The sequence below is a fragment of the Mesocricetus auratus genome, unplaced genomic scaffold (assembly GCF_017639785.1).
Source record: "Mesocricetus auratus isolate SY011 unplaced genomic scaffold, BCM_Maur_2.0 Super-Scaffold_100003, whole genome shotgun sequence".
NCBI lineage: Eukaryota > Metazoa > Chordata > Mammalia > Rodentia > Cricetidae > Mesocricetus > Mesocricetus auratus.
Window position 1 is genome coordinate 20,817,219 of NW_024429188.1, and position 12,353 is coordinate 20,829,571.

The 12,353-nt window shown below is 44.3% G+C and overlaps 1 protein-coding gene across 1 annotated transcript in view; it reads right to left on the reverse strand.

Moving 5' to 3' along the window:
• The window catches only part of Map3k15 (mitogen-activated protein kinase kinase kinase 15), a 128,805-nt gene that overhangs the window by 1,177 nt on the left and 115,275 nt on the right, over positions 1-12,353 (reverse strand). The window contains exons 19-26 of the mRNA XM_040744122.1: positions 9,509-9,666; positions 6,607-6,790; positions 5,744-5,909; positions 5,127-5,301; positions 4,188-4,373; positions 3,525-3,630; positions 2,468-2,678; positions 342-454 (exon numbers count right to left, since the gene is read on the reverse strand). Of these exons, the coding sequence (XP_040600056.1) occupies positions 342-454; positions 2,468-2,678; positions 3,525-3,630; positions 4,188-4,373; positions 5,127-5,301; positions 5,744-5,909; positions 6,607-6,790; positions 9,509-9,666 (1,299 nt within the window). The remainder of the gene's footprint in view (positions 1-341; positions 455-2,467; positions 2,679-3,524; positions 3,631-4,187; positions 4,374-5,126; positions 5,302-5,743; positions 5,910-6,606; positions 6,791-9,508; positions 9,667-12,353) is intronic.

Consider the following 12,353-nt stretch of genomic DNA (forward strand, 5'->3'; position numbering starts at 1 on the left):
ATTAGAGATATTACCAGCCTCATTTATAATACTTGTTCTCAGCTTGTTCTCAGCTTGAAGTGTCTTATCTTAGGCTGGATATTCCTGATTACACTGAAACTCAAAGGAAGAAGTTTAGGTCCAGTTCTTTATCCCATGTTTTAAGGGACAGATGAGTGTCATTCTAACTAAGGTATCCTTCTTGACATAAAATTGTGGGATGACTCACAGTCAATATACTTTTTTGTTACCCTGTCCTTCCTTTTTTTTTTTTTTTTGGTTTTTCGAGACAGGGTTTCTCTGTATTGTTTTGGACCCTGTCCTTTCTTAATCTACATCAGAGCAAATCGAAAATGACTCACCATTGGATTTGTATTGTAATTGAAGGTGATGTAATTCTTGAGTTTTCTGTTCCAGAGTTAGCCGTAGAAGATTCTGGTACTCTCTCTCTTTTTGAACTAGGTGTTCCCAAAGTCTGTTTTTTTTAAAACAAAAGCCTCCAATCATTCATTAAATATCCACATTCAATTCAAACATCTGTTAAACATCTTGTATTGGAAAAACAAAGAAAAGGGCACAGTCCAAATCCAAACTGTAGGGCCCCAAAGAGAATCAGGTGGATTTGTTACTGAAGGTTTTTCATTAGTTTTCATCCTGTATAGGAGAACCGTGTTTTTAGAGTGTGGGTATATTTTTGCAATAGTCATTGACTGTGTCCATCTTGAAATTCATGTTAAAATGGTAGGAAGAGGCCTGGGAAATTAGTTCCTTGTCATACAGTTATCTATGCACCCTCGCCAGACATTGAATCTGCCACCAGTGTCTTGATCTTAGACTCAAGTATGCAGAGATGTGAGAAATAAAGTTTTTATTATTCTATAAGCGCAGCCTCCTATGGACTAAGACAGTTTTGTTTCAAAATGTATCAGGAACCAAAAGTGAACTTGCTGTTTTAGAACTTGGCCAGAAGAACCATCTGATTATTCAAACCAAGTCTGATAAAGTAGCTGACTCTAGGATGGGTAGCAAGAGTACTATTTGGGCAAGAACAGCTGGGGACCAAGGATGGACAGTGCAAACTGCAGTTGCATAAGAGGAATACTGCTAGCAATCTCTTAGTACTCTAACACCTAGGACTGTCCATAGTGCATTTAAACCTTAGAACAAATGCTTAGGAAGTAAACATTCTTTTCCAAGCAGTTTCTTTAAGCAATTTACTATGTCTCAGGGGTGGGGCCTGGGACATGAAAGATAAGTCTTGCTTAGTACAGTTAATCCTCAGACTTCTAGATCTCCCCCCTGCTAGCTCATTAATAGCAGTAGGGAACAGGGTTGCAAGTCAGAGCCATGGCTAGTCCTTTTTGTTTGCTCATGTATCTAATAAACAAGATTACTTTAGCCACATGGCATGCCCTTTTAATTAATTAGTTTATCTGTACTGGTGAACAAAGGACTGTAGGACTAAGCTTTAAATTACAGGAGTTCATTATTGATGTTGCCCAAGAGGGCACAGCCATAATATAAGTAAGTGGACAAAAACAGTTTGGGGGGGTCATTTGGTAGCAAAATGGAGTGGGAGAAGTGCATACTTCTACCCCAGCAAGACCACAAGGAGAACATACTAGCACTCAACATGTAAATTCCTTTTGCCTCCACCCTGCCTGCCTGCATCTGTCTCAAGAAGCTCCTCTTTGAGCACATCAAGTAGCCTGAGCCTCTGGTGGTTAATGGAAATGATTCCCACTTCTGTTTATGTCACACCATGAGGATAGGCAGGCTGTCCATTAGTTAACACTGAGTTGGATGATTACAAATCTTTCCACAAAGACTTTCTTAAAGGGATTTTTTAATTTTTATTTTATGTCCATTGATGTTTTTTCCTGCATATACGTCTGTGTGAGGATGCTAGATCTTGCTGGAACTGGAGTTACAGACAGCTGGGAGCTGCCATGTGGGTGCTGGGAATTGAACTACAGTCCTTTGGAAGAGCAGCCAGTGCTCTTAACCACTGACCATCTCTCCACACCCCTGCAAAGACATTTTAAAGAAATTTCAGGCCTTAAAAAGGGAATTATGTTACTCGCTTACAAGGTTAGATACTAATGCCTGTCTAGGATCCTAACAAGTTATTGGGAAGGCTATGGGATACGCCACTGTCTGCAAAGTGCTGTACTGTCCCACTTCCCCTGCCTGTGGGGCAGAGTACAGCTGTCCCTTGCTGGGCCACATGCCATGCCAGAGGCTCCACTGTGAAGACAAAACTCAGATGGTGCTGCTGCTTTTGGTATGACAGATTTGTGTGTGACCTGTACCGCAGCACTGTCCTGATTCCTGGCATCAAAAGAAAGGAGGCCTTACTCTACTGCTGATGCTGTAAATGTTCCCTTGCCCCAGTTTACTCATATAGACATTCTCTCTGCCCCTCCCACCTGGATAAAGTTCTTAACAGTGACCAGATGATCTTATACAGGGTGTGCGAGATCCTGACCTGTTATTCTCTTGCCTGAGCTTGCTCAGTTGGAAAGTTGGGTCCTGCTGGTGTGGCTGGCCCTCCTGGATAGCCACTGAGCCAGATCTGGTACCTCTGGGTGTCATGTGTACTTGGCCAAGCAGGTCTACTAAGGGATAGTCCCCTTCCACTTCTGTGCCCTTGTCTACCCCTTCAGTCTCAGAGGCAGGTTCAAAGTGGGCTTGGAGCTCTGTGGAAACACAGACCAAGGTACAGAATAACACTCAACAAGGCAATTCAGTTCACTGCTTATGAGGGGACTACTGACTACAGAGATGATTCGATTGGACTCTGCAGTGTAAATATAGTTCTTTCCCACTTTACACAAGAAGAAATGGACAATGAAGGCTGTAAAGGCCAGTTAACCACGGATGGCTACAAATAGGCCCATGCTCTGCTTGGTTGATACCTGTTCTAAGGAACATTTGGGAGAGCAGGCAGAAGTGGCCAGCATGGGCCCAGTGTAAAGAGGGGAAGGGAGAGTAGCAACAATTCTAGAGCCTGCCCTTCATCAGTCAAAGCACCAGAGGAAAGGCAACCTGGCCATTAAGCTTGTGCTAACATTTCAAAAAGGAAGTCTCCTAAGATTGGGCTGGGAGCACATAGCTCAGATGTACAGCATGTACTTCAAAACACGTAAGACCCTGAATTTGTTCCCCAGAGTGGACATGCACACACATACAGCAAGACCTATAGCCATGTTTCTTCTAAGAGAAAAAACAGCCATGTAATTATCAACTATCTGATAAGCACACTGAGGAGGCTGTATGAGCACTGGAGGATCCCTGCCTTCAAACATTGACTTCCTGTTAAGATTAAAAGTATAATCTATACAGGATCACCTTAATTATGCCCAGAAGGTAGGTAAACAGGGCACCATGAGATGTTATCACAGACTGAGTCCCAGAAAGATCTATGGCAGCATTTACTTAACTGTGGGGAAGTAGACAGCCACAACAGAAACAGAAAAGGCAACGAGACTGTTGGATGCTGAGGATGTTACTGAACCTGATGTTGAGTGCAAGAGGGTATTTACCTGGGATGAGAATGGCAACTGCAGCCTGCACAGCTCTGCGAATGATGTTGTCCATTGCAAACATCCAGTGAGGCCTAATTAAGTGGTTTCTCAAAATTCTATTGACCTAAAAATAATCACAAAAGTCGGTATGTCTCTTCTATTGAACTTTTAAGAGACAGATTTAATGGTTCTAATTTGTTTTCATTTCTTCTGAGATGAAATGTTGCTGTGCTGCTCTGGATTTCTGCTGATTCATTTTTCTGAATGAATCTTCCTCTAAGTTACAATGGGTTCTAAATAATTAATTATCACAATGGGATCAATGCCATTGGACTTCTTGGCTGTTTATTCAAGGAGCATTTATTAAGCATCTATGACAGGACAAACTATTGGTAGCATGTGACAAGATAAACCAGACTCGGCTTTGGTATTGGAGGAGCATACATCTGGGCAGGCATCAAACCCACTGTGCTGGCGAATGCCTCTCCCCATAGTCTATACATGTTCTCTGGTCAAATGCAAGTGCTTCACTTTACAAAGTGTTATTTACTAGGTGCTTACAAGGAGCTGCTGAGATTTTGGATTCAGGTTGTGAACAAATGAGAAGGAATGGGTGCTACAGAACAGGGTGAATTAACTGGTTTAGCTGTCATGTTCTCCAGGGCCTGATAGAACACTCACAGCATCCTGGAATCCAAACAGGATCAGGTGAATCTGGTTGATGGAAGAGCTGTCAAAGTCCAGGTCCACCTTTAGTTTCGATATTGTGGCCGCCATCACCCTGTGCTCTGGGGAGCGGATGAAGTCCCTCAGGATTCCAATGATCTGTTTGATGTGGCCAACTGAGAGGAGCAACTCTTCTGAACTCTGACAAAAACATACATACATACACAAAATCGTTTTCATTTGAGTGAGTCAGAGAGGGGGCAGAAATTTCCAAATGCATCATGAGAAAGTAGATTCCATTTGCTAATGGAATTGTGGGGGCTCCTGAGTAAGGGTCTTCTTCCTCAATCCTCTCAATATCTTTACTGTCAGTCTTGGGGGATCCTCTCTGATAGGTGAGACATCACTTTGCTACTACCTCAACCTAGTTAAAACTTGGTTTTCTACCATAACCATTCCCCCTACACTGGCTATTCTCTTAACTTCTGAGTATAACTCTAGCATGGTGGTTCTCAACCTTCCTGATGCTGTGAGCTTTAAACAGTTCCTCAAGTTGTAGTGACCCCCCCAGCCATAAAATTATTTAGTTGCTACTTCATAACTGTATTTTTGCTGTTATGAATTGGAATGTAAATATCTGATATGCAGGTTATATATGTGACTCCAAAGGGGTCTCGACCCACAGGCTGAGAAGCATGCTCTAGAGGCTCCCTGGAGGCCTTTCAGGGCTTTCAGCTGCCATTTGCCTTGTTTTCCATCAGAGGGCAGCACCACCCTACCAAGCTCAAAATATACCTTTCAGAGGAGTTTTTCTTTGTGTTTTCCTTTGTTAGGAAAGGGAAAGATGTTTGGAACTAAGTACAGTAATCATTACAACTATGTGAATGTGCCAGAGGAGAGGACATCCTGTTGTCCCTGCTATCAGATGCCTTCCCTCAGCCTGTACCTACCTACCTGGACCACACACTCCTGTAAGTTGGAGGCCACTTGGTTCTGTTCCTCCCAAAGGATTCTGTATAGGATAGCTCTGCGCTCACTGTCTTTGCGCAGTAGAAAAAGACCAGGATCCCTCTCCTCCGGGGATAAGGCTGTGCTACGGTCTTCTAGGGCCGCACTTTCATCTGGAACACTGCGGAAGGAACACATTCAACAATTCCTGTGTGTCTGGGAAGGGTAGTATATTCTGTCCTGGCAGAGACTCCGGAAGACCTTGCGGAAGGAGACTAACTGGTGGGCAAGAGGTGTAGTATCCCCTCTCCCCTCTTTGACTTCCTCCATGGTATCCTTGGGGGAGAGAAACAAGCAGATGAGGGGTCAAAAGGGAGGGTAAAGAAGTGGAAGGGAATAGGGAGAACAGGGAGGCACAGAGAATGAGGGGAAGAGGAGACAAAAAAAGGGAAGTGGGGAGGGGGAGAAAGAAGAATAGGGACAACCAGAGAAGGGACAATGGCTGAAGGAAGTGTTTCCTTGGCCACCCTGCTGCCCTGCAAAAGCCCTTCCTGCCAACCAGCAGGTGTTCTGCTACTGAGGAACAACCAGCACCCTGCAGAGGGACAAGGGACAGTCAGTACCCGAGAAGGTGGCTGAGGTGATGCTTGGGCACCTGGGTCTTCTCAAAGAATGCATCAGGCTGGGCATCCGAGTCTGGGGAGATGGAGCCATGCTCGCTGCTGCTGCTGCCCAGAAGCTCACCTGATGAGGGCAGGGCCAGGGTACCAGTGCCACTCCGGACACCCTCTGTGGAGAAACAGTCAGAGAGTGGCCAGGTGTTCAGATAAGGGCTTACTAATTATGGACTGCTCTAGTTTGCTGAACAATCCCTAGGGAGACGATCCTAGTGAAAATGTAGGTTTGGGGTGAACCTCATCTGGAACACAGCTCTCTGTAGCAAGTTGGTGAACCACACTGCCATAGCCACCAGTGAAATGAGGAAAACTTGTTTTCTTTTTAAAGGCCAACCTTAGTTCACCGACAGGACTTAACTGCACAAGAAAGTGTCATGTAGGATTTTCTGGCCTACAGGACAGCGACCACAGGCAGACTTGCCCAATGTGCCCTTTAATCAAGTTACTATCAACAAAGGCTGACAGGCCAGACTTCAAAAATGAAGCACCAGGCTCTACATGTGGGAAAGGGACAAAACCCAAGGCAGGGGACCTCTGTCTTCCTCCTCTTTACATTCCTCAAAGAAGTACTTTCAGTACAAGAAAGGGCATTATGGTGATCCATGCGGTGTCCTGTGCCTGTCAGAAAGTAGATGGACAACTGGCTGGGTTTGCATACTCTTCAAACTTCTGGGACCACTCCTGCTGTTCTTTCACCTAAGTGGGCCTAGCATGGGAAGCTTGGTATTCCAGGCACCCATTTTTCCCCCCTCTGGGCACGAGAGGAGCTCAAGCCCAGGATGTTCTCTAGCTGTTCAGGTAGGCCTTACCTGAAGGCTTGAAAGCAATTCGGCTCTTCTTGCCTTTGTTCACCTGCCTTAAGAACCCTTCTTGGAGTAGGTCAGCAGCAGTGGCCCGTTTGTGAGGGTCAGGCTCAAAACAAGATAAGATGAAGGCTCTGGCTTCGGCTGAAAGGCTTTCTGGAATTTCAGGGTGAATCTTAAACATCCCTACCTGCATTGAAGGGACGGTTAACAACATCAGCCTTGGGTGAATTCAGCTGCATGCACTTTCAACAGAAGCTGCCATGTCATGAGGATAAAAGTCCGGTGATACTTATGTGGAGGGCCCTTTGCTACATGATGTTTCTGCTCCTCCCATGTACACATGGAGTCTACTTCCCCTTTCCTGAGGTCTTAGCTAGTTTCTCACGATTTTTACCAAGAAACTGTTGGGGAAGCAATAGTGTGTGAGAGGCTTTCAGGACATAGGCCCGAAAGGCTTGGTGGACCCTGTCTGCTCTTGGAGTCTGGAGACCATCCCAGTAAGAAAAGGGAGCCAGGATAGACAACCATGTGAAAGAGTGGCTCAGTCACTATTTCTGCTGTACTCTCAGTCACGCAGGAGAACCCTGTCAGATGATCCTGCCCCCCGGCAAGGCCACCAGTTGGATGCACCCATGAGTAAAGACCAACAGTCAGTTCAGAACTGTGAGGAACAAACTGTCTTTTAAGCCTCTAGAGCATCGATTCTCAATCTGTGGGTCATGACCCCTTTGGCAAATGTCTATCTCCAGAAATATTTACATTATAATTCATAACAGTAGCAAAATTAGCTCTGAAGTAGCAATGAAATAATTTTATGGTTTGGGGGTCACCTCAACATGAGGAACTGTATTGAAAAATACTGCTCTAGAGGATAGTGGTTTTGGGATAGGAAAGCCTCCAGCTGAGAAAATTCAAAGGTTTCAAAGATATACTAACTTCCCAGACAAAGACTCTAAGAGACACCACTTCCTCTCATATCTCTATTGTACTCACAGCCAGGATTCTTAGCCTCCAGCTCAAGCACAGCCTGAGGCTTCTACCTTACAGATAAGCAAATTGTCCATCTTACAGATAAGATGGCCTCCTCCCTCCACTGGCTAAGGTCACATGGCTGAGGAAGGGATAAATGCTTTCTTGTTAGGGCTTGCAAGACCAAGCTAGCTCCAGTTCCTCTTATTGCCAGCTAATCTACTGCCCATTAAAGGAGGTCCCATGTGAACCATAGTGGAGCAAGAGTCAGCTCCACTGATGTCACGTCCCATCATGGCATAGGAATCTTTTGTGAAAACTCCTACATAACTGTTTTCACTACAGGCTGCTCTCTAGCCCTTTAAGGAGCTGTCATCATAACCCCAGTACCTTCCTGTGCCTTTCCCAACTCCTCTATGCAACCCAGAGGTAGAAGCCACTCTGTCTTTCATATACGTACTCAATGCCCACTCCTCGGCTATGGGGGGGGGTCTGGTTTTTATTCCCTTGCTGAATTCACTCTGTGAGCTCCAAAACTTGCAAGCCTTCTGATTTTATCTCCACAAAGCCCTTGACCAAGTAACATGCTCCATTCTCAGGACACCACTTCTCATAGCTTGAACAAATGAATGGTCTAAGAGTTATGAGACTATTAGATCGATGGGGGAAGTCTTGTGTATATGTCTCTCTTATTGGTTAATGAATAAAGCACTGTTGGCCAATAGGGTAGCAAGACAGGTGGGACTAGGAGTCGAGGAGGATTCTGGGAAATGTAGTCAAGGGTAGAGGGCCACCATGTGATCGTGGGAGGAGACGATGCATGAGGCTGTGTCCTTGGTAAGATAAGTCTTTACAAAAATATATATTAGTAATTATGTATTAATAATTCAGAGCTAGCCATTAAGAAACCATAGCAAATGACCAACAGCATTATAATTAATATAGTGTCTCCTGTGTTATTTGGGGGCTAAAGCATCGACGGGACCCAGGCGGGAATCCTGCAACATTAGATGCTGGATAGAACCCAATTACCAGGCATTATTTGTAGCACCTCTCACCTGAGCAATGAGGAAGAGATTTTGGCAGTGCCTACCAGCACCAGAATACATAAAAATTAAAAAAAGAATCATGGCCTGAACCCAAAGAGAGAAGAGGTAGTTCCTCTCTGGTTATTAGAATAAAAATGGCAAAGTGTGTAGCACCTGGCATCTTGTACATGCATGACTGGGGCTGGGGGTAAGGAAGGGCCTCGTGTGTTCCAGGCTGGCATCAAACTTAGTATGTAGCTGAGGATGGCCTTGAACTCCTGATCATTCTGCCTCTATCTCCCAAGTGCTTCCAAGAGTGTCCCACCATGTCCAGCCTAAGGACATCACCAAGAGTGCTTTGATTATGCTTTTGTTGACAATAAAAACTGACTTCATGTACAACCCAAAAGAGTCAATACATTTCCAAAGAGTTTGTACAGCTGATTGGTTAAGCAAAAGCAGGAGACAGGAAGAGGATCTGGAAAGTTACTCTTGCCCTATGGATGAATTCAGTTCATAGCTGTCAGCTGTGCTTCCTGAGCACCACAGAGTTCAACAGACCAGGAAGCAGACAGCATGCTCTCCTTAGCACCAGCTGCTCTAGATTCCAAGACCTGTGATGGAAGCTGCAGGTATGGTCTTCAATGGTCCCAAATGGATCAACTATAGTCACTGATGTGCTGAGGGGAAGTTGTTTCTGTTTTGCAGCCCTTACATTCAGGGTTCTATTGGGATTGAAAAATCAGAAGACTTTTTATCTTGGCCTTGGAATTGCATGATGCAAGACAGGAAAGCTGTGAGAACCTTCTGCCAAGGCTCAACTTCAGTGATAGAATCATGAGTTTCACATCTGGGGAGTTCTGCCCCAACATCCATCTAAACCACCTAAATGAACAAATATATTTTACCTTGAACATGGCTGCTTGTGGCTCACCAAGCTCATGGAATGGAGGCCGGCTGGTTGCCATCTCAATGATGGTGCAGCCCAAGGACCATATATCAGCTGGAGCACCGTAACCTCGAGGTCCTTGATCAATAATCTCAGGTGCCATGTACTGCAGAGTCCCTACGTGAAAAACAAATGAACAAAGACTTAGGGGCACCATATTACTTAAAAGTGGAGCATAAGTATATAAGTGTGTGGATTTAACTGCTTCAGCAATGACGGATGAGGACTTCTCTTTTGTGTAAACCATTTGGTTGCATCATTTTTTGAGGGTTTCTCTGTGTAGCTTTGTCAAACTCACAGAGGTTTGCTTGCCTCTGGCTACCAAGTGCTGGGATTAGAGGCTTGTGCTACCAATGCCCGGCCTGGTTGTATCATTTTTGATCAGTGACATGCAATATGCTTCCCTTTAACATGATTCATATTGAAAGAGGATTATTTAGCACCCCCCAAACTGAGCCCAACACAATATACATGCTTTTTTGGGGGGTGTTTCAAGACAGGGTTTCTCCTTGTAGACCTGGCTGTCCTGGAACTCACTCTGTAGACTAAGCTGGCCTTGAACTCACTCACAAAGATATGCCTGGCTGTGCCTCCCAAGTGCTAGGATTAAATGTGTACACCTCCATTGCCTGGCTTCAATATGTATGTTTTAATGCATGCCCGATACAAGGAAATTGGAATGGGAGAAATAAGCTGATCAGAAGGAGCTAACATGGTAAAGAAGATGGCACAATGGTTTAGGTTGTGGGAACAGTGATAGTAAAATGTAGTGTTATAGAGCTAGATCAGCCATTTATAAAAGCTAGGTTCACAACTAAAATGCACTGCTATAATAGAGGTACCTACAATGATGCTCATGTGGATGAATAAATACTTGATTAGGCTTTGACTGAACCAGGGAAATTATCAATGTGTTAATTTTGTTCTCTGACAAGCAAATGCCAAGACAAAGTAGATGTACAAGAGACTTATTGGGGACAAGGGGTATGAAGGATAAAAAGGAAGGGGCAAAAGAACCATCCTGCAATGCAAGTTTAATCTCCAGAAATGTAGGGATGGGCAAGAATCAGGTAGGAGGTATCTCAAAAGCCACTACTGTGAGCCACCAGGGAGCTCCTGGCCAAAATTTGTATACTGGATGAGTTCTACCTTTGCCAGATCTGTCATTAGTGGGGAATATCCTGTGTAAAGCACAACCAACATGATCCAAAAGGGCAGTAGCTGATGTTGTCAGTGAAGTAAGTTTCTGCTATAAAGATCAAAGAGGTAGAAAAAGGACAGGAGGACATCAAAGCAAAGGAAGTGCCTGAGCAAAGCTCAAGTATAGAGTTCAGGGTACAGCCAAGTGATGGATGAGCTGGGGCAAGGTGACAAATGTAGCAAAGGAACAACCCTTGCCAAAACAGGTGGCAAGGGAACAACCCTTCTGAAGGCTGACTTTGGACTTTGTCCTGTGGGTCAGGAGTCACCAGAGGTTGCTAAGAGGAAGGTGGTGACTGGCTATGGCAACAGGAATGTGAAAGGAATAATGAAGACATGGGGTGAGTGGGAGGTTGGGGGGGCCAATAAAGGGCTTGGTAAATAAAATCTTTGGTTTTCCTTAAATATAGCATGAGAAAAGTGGAATTGTTGACATGCCATCAGGAGATACTATGGATTGACAAAGAGATTTAGATGACCTTAGCCAAGGCATTACTACAATACTGACGTCCAGAGCAAAGTCTGTCTCAAGACCACAAAACCAACAGTAGTTTCTTGGGTTTTTAATCAATGAAGCTACTGTATTCTTTTCTTGAAAGGCCAATGTCATGTTACCATTTCCCCTTCCTATAGAATATTAATTCATTAACAGAGACTCTGTAGCTCAGAGTTAGTCTGGATCTCACTATGTAGCCCAGGTTAACATGGAAATCTTGATTTTCCTGCCTCAACCTCTAGAATATTAGGTTCATAGGCAGAAACCAGTATGCCTGGCATCATCATTCATCGAATGTCTCACTACATAGCCTGGACTAGATTGGAAATCACTATATAGCCTAGGCTGATGCCAAACTCATGGTGATCTTCCCTCCTTAGCTTTCCAAGCCTCTGTTAAGGGTGAACCACCGTACCCAGCTTCCTATGAACATTTTAAAGACTCTAGAAGTTGTGACCAACAGAATGTTCTGCAATTATGGGCATGTGTTCTATACAGTCTGACCTGGTAGCCATCAGCTACATAGGATTATTATGTTGTTGAAACATGGCTAATGAGCCCCAAAAGAAATGAATTTTAAATTATTTAAGTTAGTTTTAACCACCTTGAAGTTATATATTATTATTGATGAAAACAAGCAGATTAGTGAGGTGCAAATAAATGTTTCGGCTTCCAGAGTCAAAATGAAGGGGGAACTGATTAGTCAGTTGCAAAGTTAGGTAAGATGAAGGTGCATCTCATGGGCACTTGCACTGTGAGGAAATCCCAGTGCCTCAGGAAGGAAACTTCTGGTGTTACAATATCCCCTAAGGCTGTTGTTGCTGTGACTATCACAGGGGGTGGTGTTGGCAGGAGATTCTCCCTCCAATAATCTATAATTAAGTAAGAAAGATTTAACACTGTACTGTTTATTAAGCACTCAGCTCACTCTGCTGTGTGATACTGGGGCTGGTCTGCCCATTCCTCCTTGCCTGCAGCTCCCTATTAGATTCTGCAACTAAAAGGCACTAGAGTGTTTGTTGTTCCTGTAAAAGTAGGCCTTGATGAGGACCGTCAGGTTGCCTCCAATATCCAGGTTTTTTGTCACTCTACACTCCCAGAGCCAGCT